This window comes from Anomaloglossus baeobatrachus, chromosome 1 (assembly GCF_048569485.1).
Source record: "Anomaloglossus baeobatrachus isolate aAnoBae1 chromosome 1, aAnoBae1.hap1, whole genome shotgun sequence".
Lineage (NCBI taxonomy): Eukaryota > Metazoa > Chordata > Amphibia > Anura > Aromobatidae > Anomaloglossus > Anomaloglossus baeobatrachus.
The window spans coordinates 897,456,003-897,483,264 of NC_134353.1; the positions used below are offsets into that span (position 1 = coordinate 897,456,003).

General features: G+C 45.9%; 1 protein-coding gene across 3 annotated transcripts in view; it reads right to left on the minus strand.

Annotated features, from left to right (window-relative positions):
* Positions 1-27,262, minus strand: part of UNC13B (unc-13 homolog B) — a 436,326-nt gene that overhangs the window by 343,726 nt on the left and 65,338 nt on the right. For all 3 annotated transcript variants that reach the window (XM_075327051.1, XM_075327042.1, XM_075327033.1), the window contains exons 2-3: positions 24,965-24,994; positions 8,581-8,680 (exon numbers count right to left, since the gene is read on the minus strand). In XM_075327051.1, the coding sequence (XP_075183166.1) occupies positions 8,581-8,680; positions 24,965-24,994 (130 nt within the window). The remainder of the gene's footprint in view (positions 1-8,580; positions 8,681-24,964; positions 24,995-27,262) is intronic.

The window sequence follows — 27,262 nt, forward strand, 5'->3', positions numbered from 1 at the left end:
GAAATCTGGTGACAGATCCACTTCGAGTTAGGGGTGCTTCACACACAGCGAGCTCACTGCCGAGATCGCTGCTGAGTCACGCTTTTTGTGACGCAGCAGTGACCTCATTAGCGATCTCGCTGTGTGTGACACTGAGCAGCGATCTGGCCCCTGCTGCGAGATCGCTGCTCGTTACACACAGCCCTGGTTCGTTTTCTTCAAAGCCGCTCTCCTGCTGTGACACACAGATCGCTGTGTGTGACAGCAAGAGAGCGACAAATGAAGCGAGCAGGGAGCAGGAGCCGGCGTCTGACAGCTGAGGTAAGCTGTATCCAAGATAAACATCGGGTAACCAAGGTGGTTACCCGATATTTACCTTAGTTACCAGCCTCTGCAGCTCTCACGCTGCCTGTGCTGCCGGCTCCGGCTCTCTGCACATGTAGCTGCTGTACACATCGGGTTAATTAACCCGTTGTGTACTGTAGCTAGGAGTGCAAGGAGCCAGCGCTAAGCAGTGTGCGCGGCTCCCTGCTCTCTGCACATGTAGCTGCATTACACATCGGGTTAATTAACCCGATGTGTACTGTAGCTAGGAGAGCAAGGAGCCAGCGCTCAGTGTGCGCGGCTCCCTGCTCCCTGCTCACACTGGTAACTAATGTAAACATCGGGTAACCATACCCGATGTTTACCTTAGTTACCAGTCTCCGCAGCTTCCAGACGGCGGCTCCGTGCAAGCGCAGCGTCGCTTGCACGTCGCTGCTGGCTGGGGGCTGTTCACTGGTCGCTGGTGAGATCTGCCTGTTTGACAGCTCACCAGCGACCATGTAGCGATGCAGCAGCGATCCTGACCAGGTCAGATCGCTGGTCGGATCGCTGCTGCATCGCTAAGTGTGAAGGTACCCTTAGTTTCTTTAGCTACATGCCTTTAGATAATTTTTAGGCCCTGATAACTTAAGGGAACAAAGTGCTAGTACTTTTTTGGGTTGTTTATTTTTGGGGGAAAAAAAAAGAAAAAAAAAAAAGTATTTAGTCAGCCACCAATTGTGCAAGTTCTCACACTTAATTGACATTACAGGTGACCACAACTATGAGAAACAAAATGAGAAAATAAATCCAGAAAATCACCTTGTCTCATCAGGTAAGTTTTATTTCCCACCACAATTTACAAAAGAAGTATTTGGTCAATAACAAAAGTTCATCTCAATATTTTGTTATATATCCTATCCTTTGTTGGCAATGACAGAGGTCAAACATTTTCTTTAAGTCTTCATAAGGTTGGCCCACACTGTTGGTGGTATGTTGGCCCATTCCTCCATGCAGATCTCCTCTAGAGCAGTGATGTTTTGGGCCTGTCGCTGGGCAACACAGAGTTTCGCCTAACTCCAAAGGCTTTCTATGGGGTTGAGATCTGGAGTCTGGCTAGGCCACTCCAGGACCTTCATATATGCTTCTTGCAAAGCCACTCCTTCATTACCCTGGTGGTGTGCGTGGGATCATTATCATGCTGAAAGACCCAGCCACGTTTCATCTTCAATGCCCTTGCTGATAGGAGGTTTGCACTCAAAATCTCATGATACATGGCCCGATTCATTCTTTTATGTACGGATGAGTCGTCCTGGTCCCTTTGCAAAGAAACAGCCCCAAAGCATGATGTTGCCACCCCCATGCTTCACAGTAGGTATTGTGTTCTTTGAATGCAACTCAGCATTCTGTCTCCTCCAAATACGATGAGTTGTGTTTCTACCAAACAGTTCTACTTTGGTTTCATCAGATCATATCACATTCTCCCAATACTCCTCTGGATAATCCAAATGCGCTCTGGCAAACTTCAGATGGGCCCGGACATGTACTGGCTTAAGCAGGGGAACACGTCTGGCACTGCAGGATCTGAGTCCCTGGCAGCGTAGTGGGTTACTGATGGTAGCCTTTGTTGTGGTAGTCCCAGCTCTATGCAGGTCACAAGGTCCCCCCCGTGTGGTTCTGGGATTTTTGCTCACCATTCTTTTGATAATTTTGAGCACACAGGGTGAGATTTTGTGTGGAGCCCCAGATCATGGGAGATTATCAGTGGTCTTATATGTCTTCCATTTTCTTATTATTGCTTCCACAGTTGATTTCATCACACCAAACTGCTTGCCTATTGCAGATTCAGTCTTCCCAGCCTGGTACAGGGCTAGAATTTTGTTTCTGGTGTCCTTCGAAAGCGTTTTGGTCTTCACCATAGTGGAGTTTGGAGTGGGACTGTTTGAGGTTGTGTACAGGTGTCTTTTATAGTGATACGTTCAAACAGGTGCCATTACTACAGGTAATGAGTGGAGGACAGAGGAGCCTCTTAAAGAAGAAGACAGGTCTGTGAGCCAGAAATCTTGAACGTTTTTAGATGACTAAATACTTATTTTCCACCATAATTTGCAAATACAATCTTGCCAAATCAGATAAGGTGATTTTCTGGATTTGTTTTCGCATTTGGTCTCTCATAGTGGTAATCTACCTATGATGTCAATTACAGGGCTCATCTTTTTAAGTGGGAGAACGTGCACAATTCGTGGCTGACAATACTTTTTTGACCCACTGTACATATAGCAAACACTACAAAGGGAGGATCCATGAGGGGGAGCACAAAATAGAAATACAAATGAGGGGTTTTTTAACAAAAAGTTAACTAAAAACACACCCGCTCTCAATCTCCTGGACACATCAGGTCTAATGTATATAATAATATATTCACCAACCGTAAAATAAACCTAAAAGGAGAGGTCAGCAACATACCTAGTATGAATGGAGAAGATCACAAATGGGGACAAAAAGTGCCAGGACTCAGCCCAAAGATCAGCATTCAGTGCCAACAAGGGTAATCCTGCAGCTACACGCAACGCGGAGGATGTTACGTAGCGGTTATCAGGACAGACGGCCGCCGTGCGTCCAAACCAACAGCGTAGCGGACGGGAAGCGGCTCAGGATACGGCAGTCATGACCTTCCCCAGCACAGATGGCAGATTAAGGGATTCTGCACTTACATATCCTCTACATACATTCATTCTACAGCCAGGAAACATTTCTATCCTTCACTTGTATGAAATATATAACAAATATGGAGTATAGTAGAAAAAAATAGTAAGAGTAATAATAGTAAAAGAAGTAGTAACAAGTCATAATAATCATAATAAAAATATTAGTAAGAGTAACCGTAGAAAAAAATACTAAAATATAGAAAAATAGTAAAACAGTAATAGTCAAATAACAGCAATAATATTACCATAGTAATAATGATAAAGACTAACAATAGTAATAAAATTATAATGTACTTGTAAAAAATATCGTAAAATTAACGTTATTATTGCTATTCTAATATTACTATTAGTAATAAGGAGTAACAATAGTAAAAATTAGTACAATAGTAGTAATAACATGGTAATAGTGTTTCCTCAAAAATAAGGCCTACCCCAAAAATAAGCCCAACTTGTGGTTCAATAATGAAGTGTCCATGTAGCTAAAGTTAAAGATACTGCAAGACACTTTATTATAGAAAGCAGACACCCCCAGAGGAAAGAAGACCGACCCCGCAATCATACTCACCCGACCCCGAACGGGACGCTGTGAAACGGGAGGACCTGTGGTGGAACACATACACAGATTTGCAGTGGAATGCATTGATCCGCGCCTCCGCAAGTCCTTCCAGCCGCGCCTCCGCAGGTTCCTTCCAGCCGCGCGCCTCCGCAGGTTCCTTCCAGCCGCGCCTCCGCAGGTTCCTTCCAGCCGCGCCTCCGCAGGTTCCTTCCAGCCGCGCCTCCGCAGGTTCCTTCCAGCCGCGCCTCCGCAGGTTCCTTCCAGCCGCGCCTCCGCAGGTTCCTTCCAGCCGCGCCTCCGCAGGTTCCTTCCAGCCGCGCCTCCGCAGGTTCCTTCCAGCCGCGCCTCCGCAGGTTCCTTCCAGCCGCACCTCCGCAGGTTCCTGCCAGCCGCGCCCCCGCAGGTCCTGCCAGCCGCGCCCCCGCAGGACCTTCCGTCTCACAGTGCTGCCGGCAGGAAGCAGTACTGCATCACCATATGGGGAGCGACGCAGATGTCCGCCATATGGCAAGTTTAATTCTCCTGGGGCTGTCTGCCTTTTTTTTTTTGGAGGGGGGGGTGGGGGGGTTGAGTATGACTCAACCCGTGTTTCTCAAAAATTAAGCCCCAACCCGAAAATAAAAAACTAATACATTTTTCAGGGCAAATTATAATATAAGACAGGGTCTCATTTTCAGTTGAAAATGGTAGTAAAAAAAATAACAGTAACATTAACCATAAGATTCCACTTTTACTAAAAAAGTAATAAAAATACTAATAATGTAGTCATAGTAAAACAAATAGTAAAAATAACAGTAATAATCATAAATATAGCAAGAATATTAGTAATAGTAAGAGTAACAATAGTTAAAAATACCTAGAAAATCACAACAGTAAAATAAGCACCAGTAGTAAAATAATGTTCGTACTAATACTACTAATAGTAATACCACCATTCAAAAGGGGTGGTCTATAACCCCCTATTACCAGCCGCAGGGTGTTGTATAAAGTCTATACTACTTTCAGGCCTGTGCCTCATCTGCTCCCAATCTGAACAACCCTGGTAAACCAGAACGGACAGAAATGTGAAGGCTGCCGCTAATCAGCAGCTACCGATCGGCTGCAGCGTCAGGTGAGATGGTTTACATCAGTGAACTGGCGAGAAAAGCAGGTCTGAGAGAAGAGGAGCGGAACTGATCTGAGAGGGAAGTGTAGATTTTTGGCAATTTATGCAACCAACTAGAGCCATTACAAAAAGGGCTTGTCCAGTGGTGACTCAAAATACATAATAATATGGATGCTGGGGAGAGGACGGAATCATATAAAGTAACCTCCAGAACAGGATTTTGATCAAGTCTTTACACCCAACCTGGGAAATTGGTAATTAAACGGTCATTTACTAATATCTAGGCAAAGGTTATATTCGGGCTGGCAGACAAATGAGAAGACAATCACCTTCTACGAGGGGGTGCTGATAAGTCTTTGGCTTTACCCAGAAAGAAACGAGATAGGATGATGAAGCTTTACATTGATTCCACATACTCTCCACTGTTGTCATCACACTTCTTACATTGGTATTCCAAGTTCTGTAAGCCTAGCAAAAAGGGAGGATTTGGGTTGTGCCTCAAGCCAGGCATCCGTAGCAGCCATGGCATCAGAAATGGTGTGAAATTTGGTAGCCTTGAGGTGTTTCTTTAAGTTTGGAAACAGATGATAGTTGGAGGGAGCGAGATCTGGTGAATAAGGTGGGTGGTCAACCAGCTGGAAGCCCGGCTCTGCCAGTTTTTCCATGGTCTCTTGTGCAGTGTGAGCAGAGGAGTTGTCTTGCAGGAACAAGATTCCTTTGGACAGCTTGCCGCACCTTTTGGCCTTTAGAGCGGTCTTCAATTGGTCCAAAAGTTCAATGCAATACCTTGCATTGATGGTGGAACCCTTTTGAAGGTAGTCCACTAGCAGCACGCCCTCCTTATCCCAGAACACGGACGTCATCACCTTAGTGGCTGATTTTTGCACCTTGAGCTTCTTTGGATGAGGAGAACCACTGTGCCTCCACTCATTTGACTGCTCCTTGTTTTCAGGTTCATACAAATAAATCCAGGTCTCATCCATAGTGACCGGTCGATCCAGGAAGTTCTTATCAGTCCGGAAACGCTGACAAATGGACCGGGAAGTTTTCCCTCGCTGCTTCTCTGATCTGTTGTCATACATTTGGGGACCCACTTTGCAGAAGCTTCCTCATGTCCAAATGTTCATGGATAATGACACAAACACGTTCACGGGAAATGCTCATGATGTCTGCTATTGCTTAAGCTGAAATTCGTTGATCCTCCAGTATGAGGTTGTGCACAGCATCGACCATCTCCGGAACAACAACCACTCTCGGTCGTCCAGGACGTTCCTCATCATTGGGGCTGAAGTGGCCCGTTTTACATTTGGCAGCTCAGTTCTTAACTGTGAAATATGAGGGGCATTGATCCCCCAATGTCTGCGACATCTCACCATGAATATCCTTCACAGACTTTCCTTACAGAAATAATAATTTTATCCCTCCTCTGCTCTCAGTTGCTGTTAATATCGCATTAGACAACGACATTTTGTTTTCCCGCGTGCGTAGAACACTGTTGCCATAAGCAACAAACACAAAATTTTGGAAACCTTTATTAGACAAATAAGGCTTTCATGTGGTGTAACATTCGTTACCATAGAAACAAAAAAAAATAAAAAAAATCACAAAGCCAAAGACTTATCAGCAGCCCCTCGTATGTTTGCCCTGCACATTAAATACAAAAAGTACAGATGTTACTTGTGTAACTGACGTTTAATACTTTCAAATTTAAGAAACAGTTAAAACTTTTTTTTCCTTCATTTAATGTTGCAGTTTGAACAGATGACCACTAGATGGCAAAATATCACCTAGAGAACAAAGTTCGGCATTTGCTTGTGAGATTCACCCAAGTCATATAGTCGCATAACTTCACTGAATTAGGTGCAGCGTACTCCAGCAGCCCCGTTCATTAGGGCTGGGTTACCAAACGCCGCTCTCAGTGAGTCAGCCCCTAGGTTTTAATCCACTTTTAAAGTTGAAAATGTTTACACAAACTTGTTACGTTAGCATTTATTTATTTATTTATTTATTTTTTTCTAAAAAACAAGAAATAAACCTGCATACACTTTAGTTAATGCGAGGCAAAGCACCTAATAGTGGGGATGTGGAGGGTTAGTTTGGAGTTAAAGGTAGTAAGGAGGGTAGTATAGATGTTTTCTGTGTGGCAAATAGTGTACAGGGCAGTTGACCGCTTAAAGGGGATCTCACAAGACGTTTTTATATATGATATTCGTGTAGGGGCTTAGAGAAAGAGAGGAAAAAAAAAAAAAGAAGAAAGAAAAAAGGAAATAAAAAGTAAAAAAAAAAAAAAGAAAGGAAAAAGAAAAAAAAAGTAAAATAGAAAAAAGTAAAAAGAATGAAAAAGGGAAAAAAAAAAAAAAAAGGAAAAAAAAAAAAAAAAAGAATGAAAAAGAACAAAAAAAGAAAGAAAAAAAAGGGGAAAAAAATGAAAAAAAAAAAAAAGCCTTTTTCTGACCAGAAATGAATTTACACATCATCTGAGCATGCTCTGTTAAAAAAAACAAACAAAAAAAACCAAAAAACTGATCAGTGGCCGGATTCCGTCATTTGATGGATGATGGAAGACAACGGATCCTGCGCCCAAAGGCCTTCATTACACCAAATGATGGACGGCGACGGATCCGTTGCTGTCCGTTTTTACGGCGCGCACAAAAAAAATCTTTACTATGGATGTCGTCTCCATCCGAAAAACACATTTTTTGACAGCTCTGTTGTACGCCGGATGTAACGTGAGGACATCCATAGCGAATACAAGTCAATGAGGAAAAAAAAAAAAAAACGGATCCAGCGCAGGATCAGTTTGTTTTTTTTCTACATTCCACGGATTGTGACTGATGGCAAAAACTGATGTGTGAATGAGGCCTTACTTGTAGGAATCAGACATACCAGTCATGAGAAATGAAGCATAGAAGTAAGATCAGGTGGGAAATGCACTGGGGGCGTGTCCGTGCACTGGGGGCGTGTCCGTGCACTGGGGGCGTGTCCGTGCACTGGGGGCGTGTCCGTGCACTGGGGGCGTGTCCGTGCACTGGGGGCGTGCCCGTGCACTGGGGGCGTGTCTGTGCTTCTTCTGGGTGCACGGACACGCCCCTGCCTCATTTGCATATGGCTTCTTCACTCAATATCTCATGACTGGAACATCCGATCTCTACAAATAAAGTATCATTTTTATTAGGAGACAAGGGTCTCTCCAGCCTTACCCCTATTTCCATATGTAAAAACCTGTAAGACTGGACACGCCACTCTCCCTCCATGTTAGATACCACACTTTATAAATGTGACTGCACCAGTAGAAATCTCCCATGATAATTGCTGAAGATAAGCTGAAACGTCCATATTTACCAATGAAGTCATTCAGGGCGGCTGCCAATGTTTATAATGCTGGTGTGATCCATGTGACGTCATGGTAAATATGACCGGTGTGCTTAGTCAGTGACTCAAGGTATACAGCAAACGCACGCACGCCGGTGACTACAGAGAGCCGCTCCCGGTCTATGGAGCGATCTGCTACATACGTTACATAAGCGACGCCAATGTCACAAATCTCCTGGAGAATGGGCCACGTAGCATGTAACTTCCACCGTTAGCTTATCATTGTGGCAACCAACAGTGGCTCTGATAATAGGCTCAGCCATGCAGGTATATATACCCAGAGCAGCAATCATAATTCTGCCTTTCAGTTAGCTCATGTGTTGCAAGATCTCACATCTGCCCCTTGCTGGCTCATTATCTGCACAAGGCATGCCACCTAGAGCAGGGTTTCATGAATGCCACATGTCCTCCTGTGCTCTGCAGTGAGGTCTAGAAGGCTAGTTAAAGATTAAAAACCCCAGCACAATTATGAGTTCAGCTTTGAAGGATGGTCCAAAGATGGCAGTAGGCATGTTACTTCTCCTGCAGAAGAAACCACATAGGCCAATGCTACTTACAACATGAAGTCTTGCTCCCAGCAGGGCTGGTCTCCCCTCACCGTCACCGTTGTGCTCTTCACATTTTGGACCTTTAACGTCACATACGTATTAAATTTATCTATAGAGAAAAAACAATGACATGGTTATTAAAAGTATTCTCATGAATAGCTGTAATAGCATTTATAGAAAATAAATATACATTTTTCCCCACAATATTTTGCTTTAGTGTGTACCCGTTGGCACTTATTCTAACCGGTGCTGCAGAGGACAGGATCTGGACAGAATTGGTCTCCTTCTCCCTCTGGGAGCTGACAATATACCTTATAGTTAGTTATCCATTGCGTTACAAGTTTAACTCTTTCAGAATGACAACAGTAACACAAATCCATAACTCTATAGAAAAGTAGATATCAGTGGAAGAAAAAAAAAAAAAAAAAAAAAGTCTCCAGTACAGCCCTCCACACCGGCCATTATTCATCCTCAAGTACTTGGCTACTTAAAAAAAAAAAAAAAAGACAGAAAACACAAACTTTTCATTTTCCCTGACCTTGGATATTGCTGTTAAAATCTTTGTCATTTATTAATCCAGATGCAACATGAAATACATTTTTTTTTAAAAAAAAACCCTAAAGTGCTGACGCATTTTGGACAATATTTGTCTTCCTAGGAATGGGAAAGAAAAAGACATAGTCCAAAACGCCTCAGCTATTTTACATGCATTTATGACTTTCTCGTGTTGCGTGAGAACTAATAAAGAACAGAGGTAACAGAAGTAGCACAGAGCCGCCACTTTCATCTTTTATAGCAAAGTATTAATTAGTTCCAAAAATCCCAAAAACTCAACTCAAATGAATTAAAAAAAAAAAAAAAAAAGTGGACAGAAAGGGCTCGACGGGGGAGGGGGGCAACAGAGAGGGCAAGGGAGAGTGGGATAGAGACAGATTTTTGCAAATTTTCCCACATGCCACTAGGCCCAATACTAGCCTCATACATCCAGTTTTGTACAGATGAAAGTGCTGTAAGGTTATCATTACAGAAAAGATTACAATGAAAGGTAACCGCTCTATAGTTGATAACACAGGATTCATCATTTACAATGGGCGGTCACAGCTCACCCCCTCCCCCTTTTGTACACAGCTCATCACATACTACTTTAGATCTGAATCAATCTATTGCTCCTAATGTTCATGTGCCCAAAAGGAAGTTCGAACTCTAGCGCCACCTACTGAAGTAGCAATCCTTAAAGTGTCAAAAGTGACCCTTTTTAAAGTACTTTGAACTGACGAGGGGCAATCACCCCAAAACACTGTGTCTGCAAATTGGGGTTCTGATCTGGCATAAATCCTTAGTTATCTAAAAAAGGCTCTTTAAAGAGTCACTTTTGACTTTTAGGATTGCTACTTCCAATAGGTGGCGCTAGAGTTTGTCTCCTTCCTCCTTGGAGACAGTTTGAATATTTCCCAGAGGAGCATTGCAGCTATAAGACCCCTCACTGGCAGCCAGACTGGTTTGTCATGTCTCCGCAAGGAGAAAAAGATTCCCCCAAAAGGAAGTTTTCTCACCCCAAAGTCAATTTACTTATTACTTTTTGCAGTGGTGTTCCTCTGTAGCATTTTATACATTACCAGGAGGAATCACAGAATCATGGGAATCCAAATATTCCTGGATGTTAGCGGACCAGAAATCTATTTCCATATGCATTACTCCAAGAGCCTTGATGTGACTCTTACAGACATGTATAAATGGACTTTATTCCAGTTGGCTGATCTGCGCCATACAAAGAGCTGATAAGTCTTTGGCTTTATAATCTTTTTTTGTTTTTATGATAATGAATGCTACATCACATGAAAGCCTTATGTGTCTAATATATATGAATTTTGTGTTTGTTGCTTATGGCAACAGTGTTCTTCGCACGCGGGAAACCAAGATGGCGGCGTCTAATGCGATATTCACAGCAACTGAGAGCAGAGGAGGGATAAAATTCTTGTTTCTGCAATGAAAGTCCGTGAAGGATATTCATGGTGATATGTCGCAGGCATTGGGGGATCAATGCCCTTCATATTCCACAGTTAAGAACTGAGCTGCCAAATTTAAAACGGGCGACTTCAGCCCCAATGATGAGGAACGTCCTGGACGAGCGAGAGCGGTTGTTGTTCCGGAGATGGTCGATGCTGTGCACAACCTCACACTGGAGAATGCACGAATTGCAGACAAAGCAACAGCAGACATCATGGGGATTTCCCGTGAATGTGTTTGTGTCATTATCCATGAACATTTGGACATGAGGAAGCTTCTGCAAAGTGGGTCCCCAAGTGTGACAACAGATCAGAGAAGCAGCGAGTGACAACTTCCCGGTCCATTTGTCAGCGTTTCCGGACTGATAAGAACTTCCTGGATGGACTGGTCACTATGGATGAGACCTAGATTTATTTGTATGACCCTGAAAACAAGGAGCAGTCAATAGTGGAGGCACAGTGGTTCTCCTCATCCAAAGAAGCTCAGGGTGCAAAAATCAGAGACTAAAGGTGAGGGCGTCTGTGTTCTGGGATAAGGAGGGCGTGCTGCTAGTGGATTACACTACAGTTCAAAAGTTTGGGGTCACCCAGACAATTTTGTCTTTTCCATGAAAAATCATACTTTTATTTATCTAATAAGTTGCATAAGGATTAGAAAATATCGTCCAGACAGTGACGAGGTTAGAAATAATGATTGTTACTTGAAATAATAATTTTCTCTTCACTCTTTGCTTTCGGCACAGAATGCTCCTTTGCAGCAATTCCAGTTTTGCAGACCTTTGGCATTCTAGCTGTTAATTTGCGGAGGTAATCTGGAGATATTTCGCCCCGTGCTTCCCCCCCCTCCCACAAGTTGGATTATCTTGATGGGCACTTTTTGCACCATACGGTCAAGCTGCTCCCACAACAGCTCTATAGGGTTGAGATCTGGTGAGGTGCCTGGGCTGGCCACTCCATTACAGGTAGAATACCAGCTGCCTGCTTCTTCCCTAAATAGTTCCTGCATAATTTGGAGGTGTGCTTTGGGTCATTGCCCTGTTGTAGGATGAAATTGGCTCCAATCAAGCGTTGTCCACAGGGTATGGCATGGCGTTGTAAAATGGAGTGATAGCCTTCCTTATTCAAAATCCATTGTACAAATCTCCCACTTAACCAGCACCAAAGCAACCGCAGACCATCACATTACCTCCACCATGCTTGACAGATGGCGTCAGGCAGTCTTCCAGCATCTTCTCAGTAGTTCTGCGTCTCACAAATGTTCTTCTGTGTGATTCAAACACCTCAAACTTCGATTCATTCATAACACTTCTCTCCAATCTTCCTCTGTCCAATGTCTGTGTTCTTTTGCCCATATTAATCTTTTCCTTTTATTAGCCAGTCTCAGATATGGCTTTTTCTTTGCCACTCTGCCCTGAAGGCCAGCATCTCTGAGTCGCCTCTTCACTGTAGACGTTGACACTGGCATTTTGCGGATACTATATAATGAAGCTGCCAGTTGAGGACCTATGAGGCATTGATTTCACAAATTAAAGACTAATGTAGTTGTCTTGTTGCTCAGTTGTGCAGCGCGGCCTCCCACTTCTCTTTCTCCTCTGGTTAGAGCCTGTTTGTGCTCTCCTCTGAAGGGAGTAGTACACAGGAAAATTTCAGTTTCTTGGCAATTTCTCGCATGGAATATCCTTCATTTCTAAGAACAATAATAGACTGTCGCGTTTCACATGAAAGTTCTCTTTTTCTGGCCATTTTGAAAGTTTAATGGAACCAACAAATTTAATGCTCCAGATTCTCAACTAGCTCAAAGGAAGGTCAGTTTTATAGCTTCTCTAATCAGCAAAACTGTTTTCAGCTGTGCTAACATACTTGCACAAGGGTTTTCAAGCGATTTCTAAACATCCATTAGCCTTCTAACACCGTTAGCAAACACAATGTACCATTAGAACACAAGAGTGCTGGTTGTTGGAAATGGGCCAATATACACCTATGTAGATATGGCATCCAAAACCAGACGTTTTAAGCTATAATAGTCATTTACCACATTAACAATGTACAGAGTGTATTTCTGTTTAATGTTAGCTTCATTGAACAAAAAATGTGCTTTTCTTTAAAAAATAAGGAAATATCTAAGTGACCCTAAACTTTTGAACTTTAGTGAACCTTCAGAAGGGTTTCACCATCAATACAAGGTATTACATCGAATGTTTGGACCAAGTGAAGGCAGCTCTGAAGGCTAAAAGGTGTGTGGAATAAATGTAACGCTTCATCATCCTATCTTGGTTCTTTCTGGGTAAAGCCAAAGACTTATCAGCAGCCCTCCTACGTGTCAGATTTCACGCCTTATGGCACAGCGGAGGACGAAAATGAAGAATATCATTTGTAATGAGCTCTCAGTTGGAAAACTAATGCACCTCTTAAGTTTTTGCTTTGCAGCTGCTGCAAAATTTGATCTCGAAGTATGCTTGGATATAGATTTGCAGCAGCTGGAAAGCAGCAGGTTGGTGACCCCAATCCTTAAAGGCTGGGGTTAGACGGCTCCTTGGGCAGTGAGGATTTCCTACTTGTCCTCCATCATCCCCTTTTTTTCGCTTCCTACCTGTAAAATGAGCGCTGGCAGGTATCTCACTGTCACACTCGGCATTTCACACTTTTTCCTGCATGTATAATTAAATACCCTGTCAATACGGATGCCAAGAATAAAAGGCAGATTTATGGCCAGGAAACAGCTTGGTGGTTAATATGGGGTGTGGAAAGTGATTATTTAGGAGCGTAGGTGACATCTGGGAGTAATGGCAGCCGGCGATGCCTGGTGCGGAGCACTGCGGCCTCCAGATGAGCCGCCACCGGACCTGCTCTGTCTCAGTACAGCCTCGGCAGCGCCATGTTCTTCGATATTAGGCTGCGCCCGCACAGGGTCGCCTCTCTTCTGTACAAGTATTACAAAGCAAATAACAGCCTTTCCTTAGAGGGGGAAGAAGGGGGAAAAAAAAGGAGTTCTGGCTCACATGGCCCAGGAGATTAGTTAAAAATAATTTTAGCTAGTAAGTGTTGGCGGAGTAACCATGTTTAAGAGTTAAAGCGTGCCTGTCCTTTCACACAAAAGCCCAACAAACAAGGTACAACTTAAATCCCATATGCCCAGCTAGTCACACTCTAACATTACATTCATTCTTTTCAAGTAGATGGTTCGGCATTCTGCCAGCACTATAGGTGCCGAACCTGCTCAGCAGGTTCATTCAATGGCTTGCTTGCTTTGAATTGAAATTCCACCTCCTTATGGCTAGTTTCACACTTGCGTTGAACAGCATCCGTTGCATTGCGTTGTGTGACGGATGCAATGGATGTGTAGCATTTAGTGGCACAACGGCTGCAACGGATAGTACAAAACAACGGAATCTTTATTTTTTTTATTTTTTTTTTTTCTTCTTTCGTTTTACCGGCGGCAGACTATTGTGAACGATCAGCCGATCGCTCACAGCAGCCGGCCGATCAGCCGATCGCTCACAGCAGCCGGCCGCCGGGTGATCAGCTGATTGCTCACAGCAGCCGGCCGCTGGGTGATCAGCTGATCGTTCGGCCGCCGAGAATATGTGAGGGAGGCGGAGTGCGGGATTTGTGGAGCCGAGCAGGACCATGGCACTGAGGACGTCGGTGCAGCGAGGAATGCAAGGCTAGGGACAAGTGAGTGTGAGTGTGAGTGTGAGTGTGTGTGTGTGTGCGTGCGTACATGTGGAGTGAAGTGCGGGAGGGGGCGGAGCCGAGCGGGAAAGTGTCGGGCTCCCTGTACCCGTAGCCAGGGTAAATATCGGGTAACTAGGGAAAGCGCATTGCTTAGTAACCCGATGTTTACCCTGGTTACGAGTACAGGGAGCCAGAGAGCATGCACAGCGAAATCCTACGGATTGCGCTGCTCAAAAAAACGTTACAAGCAGCGTTCCCTCCACCCGACGCAGCGTCAAAATAGCGGATGCAACGCAAGACCTTCCGTTGCTATCCGTAGCTAATAGAAGTCTATGAGGAATAGAACGGTTTCCTGCAACGGTTACCGTAATTCCTCAAGGCTGCGGATAGCAACAGATGCCGTTCAACGCAAGTGTGACAGTAGCCTTATCCATGTATGCATTTGACAGGAGAAAAGATACAAAGATGCCTTTCTTACAGAGCAGGCCTGCACAAGATACGGCCCGCACAAATGTGTGTCTTGAGAGAACCGGGAGACTCCGGCTCCCCTCTTCGTGCATTCAAATGCATTTTTAACTTTCAGCCAGAAATACAGTTGAACACTTGAGTGCCAGGATATGAGCAAAGCAGCTCTCATTAGTCCCCTGCCCAGATGTCATCACATTGCTGCTGGCAGCGCAAGGTGGTAGACATAAGGCAACGGTAAGCACTCTGAGGAATATGGCATATCCATACATGCCGGTCACACATTTACACACATCTTCACCTGCAGCAGGAGGTCACCGTATTCAGGATAGAAATCCAATACTGGAACAAATGGTAAGGGATGAAAGTCAATTATAGTAAAGAAGCAGCTTGACTACACAAAGGCCACATGGTGACAAAAGTAATTCAGCTAGGGAAGCAAACGGGCCATTGCTAGTTCCAGACAAGCTTCAAAAGTGAACCTGGAGACAGCCTGGCTCCCAGGTAAAAGTATAAAATTGGGGTATGCGTAGCTGCCACAAATTTAGCAGGCATATTGCCTCACTCAGGACAGGAGGACGCACATAACACATTTTGCCTTAATTGTGGGATGTGCGTATCTGCCCATAATTAACAACTAGCCACTGGAAAGCAACAGACCCATCATGTTTCCTAGCTACGGATAGATAAAATCATAATAGGAAACATGATGGTAATATCTTCAGCGTGGGATGCTTAGAGGCGGAAATATGAGGACAGCTGACATTTCATATTTCTCTGGAACCTGAAGGCACATCTCATGTACAGTCCTGTCATAGGTCACCAGGTGGGAGGTAAATGGGTTACTAAAAAATAAAGCGGCCATTTTGGAGGGGGTTCGTCTCAGAAAGGTCACGTCCAGTAAATTTGTGGGGAATCCCAAGGAAACCATTGCCTCCACAGCGCCTAGCCTGTGCAAAGCCAGCAACAGGCCTAGTTGCAAGGAGCAGGTAACTTATTCATATGTATATGTGCTTGCATCTATATCTTACTTTTATCTGCATTTCTGACAATCTTTGCAATTCTCATGTGTGTCGCCCCCATGCCAGCAGCCGGTGCTACTCGGATCCGGATCTACGGTATGGCTCGAGAGGTCCTCCGGACCCGGGGATCGCGCGGACACTCTGAACAAAAGGGGGGGGGAATCTATTTATACGGCATTGGTTGTAAAAGGTCTGTGATGCCACCCACGGTGTGTGGTGAGATGCAGCACCACCGCTGCCGTTGCGGGGCTCCCGGGGACGTTGGGCTGGCAGCTGGATGTCAACCCCTCCGTGGGCAGGGATAGATATCCCGGGGCCCAGTGTCTCTATGCTGAGGGTTGGTGATTGCAGGGGCCGGCGCAAACGGCCAGGCCGGGGATGTTACTCACGGTCGAATAAAGTACACAAGCCCACTCATGAGGTTTGCCATGAAGTGGCAGTGCGCTTCATACAATCGGATCAGAATGGTAACAAAAGAACCTCATGTTCTATTTAATTAATTTTTTGCCTAGCGGCTTTAGATCATTGTATTTTTGTGGGATGTGCGATCCATGTCTTTTTCTTCATAGCATGTTACACAACATTCTATCCCCCTCTCTTTTTGCTTGGATGTGCACTCCCCCCATTTGGCACAGGTGATTTTAATCAGCAGGAGACTGCAAGAGGGGTCAGCCTTTTTTTTTTGCTCCCAGTCACATATGGGAGCCAGTGGGAGTTGATTGCGCAGCTCCTCTCTGAGTGCTGGTACTGTGTAGTGGCCGCTGTTGTGGTGGTGTCGTGTCAGTGGGGCACTGCGACCTGGAGCCTTGGGGGCTTTGCCTTGCAGCATGGGTGCTGTGAGGCACCAGGTCACCTGCGCTACTGGCGCTTTGTCGCTGCAGCAGTGGTTGGTGCACGGTGCCACACTATAAGGTTTAGGATAGGTACCCACTCAAGAGGTTTGCCGTGACGTGGCAGTGGGCTTAATACAATCTGATCAGAATGGTAACAAAAGAACCTCATGTTCTATTCAATTAATTTTTTGCCTAGCGGCTTTAGATCATTGTATTTTTGTGGGCTGTGCGATCCATGTCTTTTTCTTCATAGCATGTTACACAAGTCCTGTGGTAAACCAAGGTGATGGTGGCCGGCTGCCGCAGACGGGTTTATCTGGTTCCACACCCAGGTTGGTAGTCAAAGCCTCTCTCCTCTGCACTTCGTGTGTTGTAGGTAGGACTTCCCGGTGTGAAACACGGGAGTCCGCTCCCGGTCCTTTAGTTGGGAGCCGTGCACGTCTGACGCTGACCGTTGGGATCTACAGGCCCTCGCAATTGCTCTATCCCTCTCGGTGGGTGGTTGTCTACTTTTCGGCACTAAAGGTTGGGACAGGACCTAAAATCCTGTCGTCAATTGGTTAATTAGCTAGGCAGTCGGTGCCGGTCCTGGCTTCAGGGTCCAAGTACCCCCTCTGTGCACACCATTTCCGGGTCGGTTCTCCGGTGTCAATACCAGCGGGCTCCAACCCAGCCCCAGTCCACCTCGGATCTCCGGCAGCCGTCTTCCCGTCTCCTGAAGACTCTGGCTACCGTCTGCCACTTAGCCAGAACGTCAGGGCTCCAACCCCGACGCCTGTCAGCTAGCACCTCCACACTCTTCAACTCCCAACACTCAACTCTACTGACTGTTTTCCCGCCCCTGCTCTCTAGACCCCTAGGTGGGCGTTTCCTAATGGCCTGGTCCCGCCCACTGGTGTGTCTGTTCTTCCCTGAGGGGGGTGACTAGGGTTTCAGGTTGGCTGATTTAACCCCGTGTGGGATGGGTGTTATGCGGGGGCCTATGTGTATATCTACATGGTTTTCCAGGGCGTTACACATGCATATATTGTTTTATCTTGTGTGCCCTTAAACTGATTAAATATATAATTTAATCTTGGGTTGCCCTTTTATCTCGATCCACGAATCCCATGTCTATGCACGCAGTTTAGTATTACACGCTACCTGGGTTGGTTTCTGGCCCGTATAATGATGATAATGGACCAGGCTTATAAAGTGGAGACCAAAATTAAGAGAACAAATAATAATTTCCTAAATGTTACGGTCATTGTGTCGTCCTGTGACATCCTAACCTGAAAAAAAAACTCGCAGTATTTTCCGCTTATTTCATAAAATGAATTTATTGTAAAACACATAAAAATGTAAATTAGATAAATGAAAAAAAACAAAACAAAAACACTGATCAAAATTAGAGAACTCTTTCAGATACCTGCAAGTTATTGGTGTTAATTAAGGAAATTAGTACCAGGTGCCAGATTATCTGTCAAACTGGTAGCCTCACTTTCCAGTTTGCACTGACTTTGCAGAAATGGTGTGTCATTCCAAAGTGACTGAAACCCTCCGGCAGCAGGTTGTTTAGATGAAGGCCAAAAGGGTGACCCTATCAGCCATAGCAAGAGAAGTCAGCCATTCCACGTCTGCTTTCGATGGGAGAAATACTGTGAGAAATCTTTATCAGATTCTTTTGTATATTTGATATATAATCCCTTGAAAAAGACGAATTAATGAGCTGAAACATTGATGTCTGATTTTTTTGCACCTTTGGAATTATTTTTCTGTCAAGTTTTTTTCATCACATTATAGCAGTGAAAAAAAAACCAAAAAAACCCAGCATTTTATTTCCTTTACTTTGTAAAGGTGCTATGGTCTATACTTAAAAATTACTCCACCATGTGACTAGTAGGCTGATTCGACGACAGCACCCATGCAAGAATAAAAGTAAACATAGCCTTTAATAAAAGGACATCCATTAGTCGTCACCAACCAGAGTTTATGTATGTATATACACATTATATATATATATATATATATATATATATATATATATAGATATATATATATATATATATATATATATATATATATATATATATATATATATATGTGTGTGTGTATGTGTATGTGTATATATATATATATATATACACATACACACATATATATATGTGTGTATGTGTATATATATATATATATATATACACATACACACACACATTATATATATATATATATATATATATATATATATATATGTGTGTGTGTATGTGTATATATATATATACACACATACACACACACACACACATATATACACACACACACACACACACACATGCGTGTATAAACCATTGTATTGTATTGTAAACCAGCACGAGGCTGGGATGGGCTGCAGGACAACAAGCAAGCAGCTTGGTGAGAAGGCAACAACTGTTGGCACAATTATTAGAAAGTGGAAGAAACACAAGATGACTGTCAGTCTTACTCTGTCTGGGGCTCCATGAAAGATCTCACCTCGTCACCTCGTGGGGGAAGGATGATTCTGAGAAAGGTCAGGAATCAGCTCAGAACTACACGGGAGGACCTGGTCAATGACCTGAGGACCACAGTCTCAAAGATTAACTCCTTCCCCTCCGGCAATTTTTTGTTTTTCGTTTTTTTTCTCCCCTTCTTCCAAGAGCCATAACTTATTTTTCCGTCAATATTGCCATATGAGGGCTTTTTTTTTGTGTGACAATGTAGTGGAACAGGGGAAAAAAAAAAATCTAAGTGCGACGAAATTGCAAAAAAACAAAAACAAAAAAATTGCAATGTTTTTGGGGGTGTTTTATTTACTACTTTCACTATATGGTAAATCTGATGTGTCATTGTGATTCCTCACGTCAGTACGAGTTCGTAAATACCAAACATGCAAACTTGTACTTTTATCTAAAGGCCCCGTCACACACAGAGATAAATCTTTGGCAGATCTGTGGTTGCAGTGAAATCATGGACATACTGTTCCATTTGGAACCAATCAGATTAATTCTTTTTATATTTTGATAGATCGGGTATTTTTGAATGCGGCGATACCAAATATGTATATTTAAAAAAAAAAAAAAAGTTTTATTTTTAACGGGGCAAAAAGGGGGTGATTTGAACTTATATTTTTTTATTTTTTTTTTTCCCCTCTTATCGATTTTACTAGTCCCCTTAGGGGAGTTTATCACTGTACAGTCTGATCTCTCGTGACTGCAGGCTCTCACAGGAAGTCATGGTAGTGTCAGGAGTAATCAGCGGACCCCACACTGCCATGTCAACCCCATGGAGCCCTGTGATCGTTTTACGAGGCCTCTGATGGCGTGATCTCGCAGCGGCCATTTAAAATTGCTCTGTCAGATTTTGACAGCACGATCTAAGTAGTTAGCAGGCGCGGGTGGATCTGCAAGAGTTTTTAGGTTGCACGACCCCTGGTTTAGAGGAGTGTGTCTGCGTATCATGGATACGACACAATCCCCATTATATCTGCTGAATTTCACAGGAGACGGATCACATACAGATTTCACAGGGATCTCCACATCATGTGACTAATGCCCCCCTTTTCCCCATGCAGGGGGTCTTGTTTTGCCCAGTTTGCCTCTGTCAGTGATTCTTCACTATTTTTCCCTATGGTTTTGATGTACAGGGGAACCTTGGATTAAGAGAACTTGGTTTGAGAGCGTTTTACAAGACAAGAAAAGCTTTTTACAAATTTGTAACTTGGTTTAAGAGCAAATATTCACCGTGCACACTTCCAGGTCCTGTCCTCTCACCATGCACACTTCCAGGTCCTGTCCTCTCACCGTGCACACTTCCAGGTCCTGTCCTCTCACCGTGCACACTTCCAGGTCCTGTCCTCTCACCGTGCACACTTCCAGGTCCTGTCCTCTCACCGTGCACACTTCCGGCTCTGTCCTCTCACCGTGCATACTTCCAGGTCCTGTCCTCTCACCGTGCACACTTCCAGGTCCTGTCCTCTCACCGTGCACACTTCCGGCTCTGTCCTCTCACCATGCACACTTCCGGCTCTGTCCTCTCACCGTGCACACTTCCAGGTCCTGTCCTCTCACCGTGCACACTTCCAGGTCCTGTCCTCTCACCGTGCACACTTCCAGGTCCTGTCCTCTCACCGTGCACACTTCCAGGTCCTGTCCTCTCACCGTGCACACTTCCAGGTCCTGTCCTCTCACCGTGCACACTTCCGGCTCTGTCCTCTCACCGTGCACACTTCCGGCTCTGTCCTCTCTCCGTGCATACTTCCGGCTCTGTCCTCTCACCGTGCACACTTCCAGCTCTGTCCTCTCACCGTGCACACTTCCAGGTCCTGTCCACTCACCGTGCACACTTCCAGGTCCTGTCCACTCACCGTGCACACTTCCAGGTCCTGTCCTCTCACCGTGCACACTTCCAGGTCCTGTCCTCTCACCGTGCACACTTCCGGCTCTGTCCTCTCACCGTGCACACTTCCGGCTCTGTCCTCTCACCGTGCATACTTCCGGCTCTGTCCTCTCACCGTGCACACTTCCGGCTCTGTCCTCTCACCGTGCATACTTCCGGCTCTGTCCTCTCACCGTGCACACTTCCAGCTCTGTCCTCTCACCGTGCACACTTCTGGCTCTGTCCTTTCTCCACGCGCTGACCCTCTCTGGAGGTAACTTACTGTACATATGTGCTGTATATAGTATACCATTGTACAGTACAGTATATACTATATACCATGCCTATCAATTTGCAGTTATGGATACAGTACTGTACATTCTGCTAACCAGTGCAGCACATTGCTGGTCCTGTAATCTAATTGCCGGTGCAGTATTATTTCCTACCCCACATTTGGCTTAGTTCTGCTCTTATTTCGGGGAGAATAGATTTGGGGGATGTTTTTTTGTGTATTGTACTAGAATAAAAGGTTGTCATATTTATACATCATTTTTCTCTCTATACTGTACCTCCCGCACACAAACAATTATATTGTAGGCTAACTTGCAGTTTAATTTGTTTTCGGGTCTGTGCACACTGGGAAAATGTGTTTCTTAAAGGGGTTATTCGGCTTATTTTGACTTTTTTTTATTATTACCCTATTGGGCTACATTGGGGCAGGTAAGTAGATAGTGACCACTTACCTGCCCTGCTGTCAGCCCCTCTCCCCCGGCTCAGAGTGGTCATGTGACCGCTCCTGCTGCGATTTTGCTGCTTCCGGTCATTTCAGTCAACATGGGCAGGACAATGTTGACATGCAAATCTGGGAACAGCATGTTGCCGCCCTGCTGGGCTGTACAGTGTGTGGAGTCACCGCCCCCCTTCCCTGCACCCTCCCACACATTCCCCTGCACCCGTACTCTCCCCGCCCATGGTGTCACCGCCAGCACCGGGCCCCCTGTTTACAGTGCTTAGGATAGCAGGAGCGCCCATGCAGTCTGTGTCCCGCTCCCTGCCAGCCCCGCGGATGCTCGCACTGCAAGTTTATCAGCAGCTTCTCACAGTGCGTGCAGCTGCGGGGATGATGAGCGCTGCTGGCAGGAGGTTAGATGAGATCATTACCTGCTGTGACGATCTCCTCCTCTGCCGACGTCACCACTGTCACTGCCGTCTATGCCCGCCGCGTTCTCACGTCACGTCTCGCGGGTGGCCCGAGACTGTCACTAGCGACTGTCTCAATCTCGTGCCCGCGCTTTTCACTCTGCCTCCACCGTTATGCTGCTCCGCTCCTCCCATCTATTTCCTGCTCCAGGGCAAGATGGGAAAGGGGTGACGTGGGGTCATCTGGCCAGCACTTGCGCAGAACGGTGGAGGCAGAGGGGAAAGCGCGGGCACGAGATTATGGGCGGGTACTTGCTGATGAAAATCACAGCGCTGCCCATAATCTCACACATGCACAACACGTCACCAGCGGTCACACTGTGCACAGTGCACAGTCCCGCTAGAGTGGCATGGCGCATGCGCGAGACCTCGGGCGCACTGGGCGGTGTCCTTAGGTATGAAATTGAGCGATGGGGGACGGCGTAAAGCAGGAGGCAGAATAACGGACATCAGACAGCCCGCCCCCGTGTACCATTAACAAGATTTGTATACAAAAAAGGTACCACTTTAGGCTATGTGCGCACTAGAAAAGTGATTTTTCTCAAGAAAATTTCTTGAGAAACTTCTGGGAGTTGAAGATTACCGCACCTGCAGTAAAAAAACGCACCAAATATGCGGGAAAAAAAGCATGCGTTTTTGCCGCGGTTTTTCCGCAGGTTGGTCCCTGCGGATTTTTTATGCTGAACAAAAATAAATAATATAGATAATAGATAATCGATAGATAGACAGATAATGGATAGAGGGAAAGATGGATAGATGAATAGATAGATAGATGAGAAAGACCTATATAATGTCCCACCCCCCTGCATATTCTAACCTGGCTCCCTTTAGTGACTTTCATGTGGCACTAAAGGATGCCTAGCCTTGTATTTAGCCAAAAAATAAATAAATAATTTTAAAAAAATGACGTAGGGTTCCCCCTATTTTTGTAGCCAGCTAGGGTAAAGCAGACGGCTGCAGCCTGCAAACCACAGCTGGCAGCTTCACCTTGGCTGGTAATCCAAAACAGAGGGCACCCCACGCTGTTATTTTACATTAAATCAATAATTTAAAACAAAAAACATGGGGTCCCCTCCAAATTGGATCACCAGCCAAGGTAAAGCGGACAGCTGGGGTCTGATATTCTCAGACTAGGGAGGTCCACTGTTATTGGACACTCCCCAGCCTAAAAATAGCAGGCTGCAGCCGCCCCAGAAGTGGCGCATCCATTAGACGTGCCAATCCTGGCGCTTCGCCCCAACTCATCCTGTTGCCCTGGTGCGGTGGCAAACGAGGTAATATATGGGGTTGATGCCAGATGTGTAATGTCACCTGGCATCAAGCCCTGGGGTTAGTGATGTCACGCGTCTATCAGATACCTGACATCACCAACCCAGTCAGTAAGAAATATAAAACAGACAACAAAAAAAGTTTTATTTGAAGAAAAAAAAAAAAAAAAAAAAAAAAAAACTCCCCACATTCCCTCTTTCACCAATTTATTGATAAGAACAATCAATTCCACGTCCGGCGTAATCCAATAAGGGGGGGCGTCCCACGGCGATCCATACCATAGTCACTGTCCCAGTCCATGAAGAACAGAATGTTCCCCATTGGCTGGGAGAGCAGTGCAGTGACCTGAGCTAACATCAATAGCCCAGGTCACTGCAGGGGATGACTAGCGCTGCTGTCAGGAGGATAGATGAGATCATTACCTGCTGTGATGATCTCCTGCAGTCCTGCCATCAGCGCTGTCACTGACTTCTATGCCCGCCGCGTTGTCAGCAGTATCGCGAAAGCCCGTGACGTCACCGCTAGTGACAGTCTCAGGCCGCTCGCGAGACGGGCATAGACAGCAGTGACGTCAGGAGATCGTCACAGCAGGTAATGATCTCATCTCACCTCCTGTCAGCAGCGCTCGGCATCCCCGCTGCTGCACGCACTGCTGAGTGTCGGTGTCTGCCTGCGCTACAGGGTGACAAGCTGCTGACACTGCGGGCAGACACTGACACTGCTATGCGTGCAGCGGCGGAGCTGGAGCGGGACACAGACTGCACGGGCACCTGGAGGTCACATGGAAGCGCTTCTGTGCGGCGTCCAGGGAGTGTGACGTGTGTGTTTACTCTGCTCTGCTTCCTCTTCTGTCATAATGACCACTTCCTGCAAAACCGCAGGGAGCGATGACCATTACCGCAGGTAAATCGCAGCTATACCGCACATCATTTGCTAGCTGCGGTATACCTCCGGAATTTCGCGATTACATTACAGTGAATGGAGTGAAATTCCGGGGGTAATCCGCAGCTACCTGCGGAAAATAATGGACATGCTCATTTTGTCAAGAAAGTTTCTTGAGAAAAATCCGCAGCGTGCGCACAGCTATTTTTTGTTCCCACAGGTTTTGCTGGGAAATGTCTGCAGAAAGATTTCAAACCTTTCTCAAGAAATTTCCGCAGCAAATCCGCGGGTAAAACGGCCTAGTGCGCACAGGGCCTTATAAAGTATTTCTTTTGGTCTAAAAGGGGGCACAATAATAACAGGAACCTTGCTAGAATGCAGCCCAGGAGCTGCAGAGGGGGAAACTTTTAGGTTTAGTGCAAAATTTCTGCTGACAGGTTCCCTTTAACATGTCGCTTCTTTTTTCAGCAAAAAAGCAAGGAAAAAAGAATTGTCTGCATTTCAATTATTTCCAATGGGAAAATTCGCTTTGATATAAGAGTAACTTGGTTTAAGAGCTCAAACCCAGACCCAATTCTGCTCCTAATCCAAGGTTGCACTGCGTTTTATTCTCGGGCAGTGATCATCGCACAATCCCATCACACACGGGATGAATACAGGGGTCTCTTACCTGGCGGACCCTGGAGCTTCGCCTTTTTAACTGAAAAAGAAAAACAAAAAAAGTGAATTAGCGCAGAGTGACTTATGCTTATACTCATTAAAGTATGGTGTAAAACTTCCAGCCGACAGTATTTTCTCCACTGCTACACTGTAACAAACAATCAGCTGTGAACAGGAGCTGGTCGCACAGATTTGCAGACTGATGTGCACACTATAGGACGTATTCTGGATAATGACGGGAACCTGCTAATGTCAAGGAGCGACATATGGATGAATGACGGGTAAAAGCCGACGCGTCAAATGGAGGAAAACAGATCATTAAAATATTTACCTGTAATGGGGGGGGGGGGGGGGGGGAGACCGAGAAAATAGCAGCCCCCCACAAATCTATCCAGCGGGTCCTCTCAGATAATGGACCCAAGAGGCCCAGAAGAACAAGAAGTCCCTGACAAATCATCTTGGAGAGGAATCTACAGAGGAACAGCATCTACCAGACTATAGAGCAGGAAAGAGAGTGATGTCATGCATCCCTGGTGGTCAGGGGCAGTGAAGGGAGTAATGTCATGCATCCCTGGTGGTCAGGGGCAGTGAAGGGAGTAATGTCATGCATCTCTGGTGGTCAGGGACAGTGAAGGGAGTAATGTCATGCATCCCTGGTGGTCAGGGGCAGTGAAGGGAGTAATGTCATGCATCCCTGGTGGTCAGGGGCAGTGAAGGGAGTAATGTCATGCATCTCTGGTGGTCAGGGACAGTGAAGGGAGTAATGTCATGCATCCCTGGTGGTCAGGGACAGTGAAGGGAGTAATGTCATCCATCCCTGGTGGTCAGGGGCAGTGAAGGGAGTAATGTCATGCATCTCTGGTGGTCAGGGACAGTGAAGGGAGTAATGTCATGCATCCCTGGTGGTCAGGGACAGTGAAGGGAGTAATGTCATGCATCCCTGGTGGTCAGGGGCAGTGAAGGGAGTAATGTCATGCATCCCTGGTGGTCAGGGGCAGTGAAGGGAGTAATGTCATGCATCCCTGGTGGTCAGGGGCAGTGAAGGGAGTAATGTCATGCATCCCTGGTGGTCAGGGGCAGTGAAGGGAGTAATGTCATGCATCCCTGGTGGTCAGGGGCAGTGAAGGGAGTAATGTCATGCATCCCTGGTGGTCAGGGGCAGTGAAGGGAGTAATGTCATGCATCTCTGGTGGTCAGGGACAGTGAAGGGAGTAATGTCATGCATCCCTGGTGGTCAGGGGCAGTGAAGGGAGTAATGTCATGCATCTCTGGTGGTCAGGGACAGTGAAGGGAGTAATGTCATGCATCCCTGGTGGTCAGGGACAGTGAAGGGAGTAATGTCATCCATCCCTGGTGGTCAGGGGCAGTGAAGGGAGTAATGTCATGCATCTCTGGTGGTCAGGGACAGTGAAGGGAGTAATGTCATGCATCCCTGGTGGTCAGGGACAGTGAAGGGAGTAATGTCATGCATCCCTGGTGGTCAGGGGCAGTGAAGGGAGTAATGTCATGCATCCCTGGTGGTCAGGGGCAGTGAAGGGAGTAATGTCATGCATCCCTGGTGGTCAGGGGCAGTGAAGGGAGTAATGTCATGCATCTCTGGTGGTCAGGGACAGTGAAGGGAGTAATGTCATGCATCCCTGGTGGTCAGGGGCAGTGAAGGGAGTAATGTCATGCATCTCTGGTGGTCAGGGGCAGTGAAGGGAGTAATGTCATGCATCTCTGGTGGTCAGGGGCAGTGAAGGGAGTAATGTCATGCATCCCTGGTGGTCAGGGACAGTGAAGGGAGTAATGTCATCCATCCCTGGTGGTCAGGGGCAGTGAAGGGAGTAATGTCATGCATCTCTGGTGGTCAGGGACAGTGAAGGGAGTAATGTCATGCATCCCTGGTGGTCAGGGACAGTGAAGAAAGTAATGTCATGCATCCCTGGTGGTCAGGGGCAGTGAAGGCAGTGATGTGATGCATCCCTGGTGGTCAGGGGCAGTGAAGGCAGTGATGTGATGCATCCCTGGTGGTCAGGGGCAGTGAAGGCAGAGATGTGATGCATCCCTGGTGGTCAGGGGCAGTGAAGACAGAGATGTGATGCATCCCTGGTGGTCAGGGGCAGTGAAGACAGAGATGTGATGCATGCCTGGTGGTCAGGGGCAGTGAAGGCAGTGATGTGATGCATGCCTGGTGGTCAGGGGCAGTGAAGGCAGTGATGTGATGCATCCCTGGTGGTCAGGGGCAGTGAAGGCAGTGATGTGATGCATCCCTGGTGGTCAGGGGCAGTGAAGGCAGTGATGTCATGCATCCCTGGTGGTCAGGGGC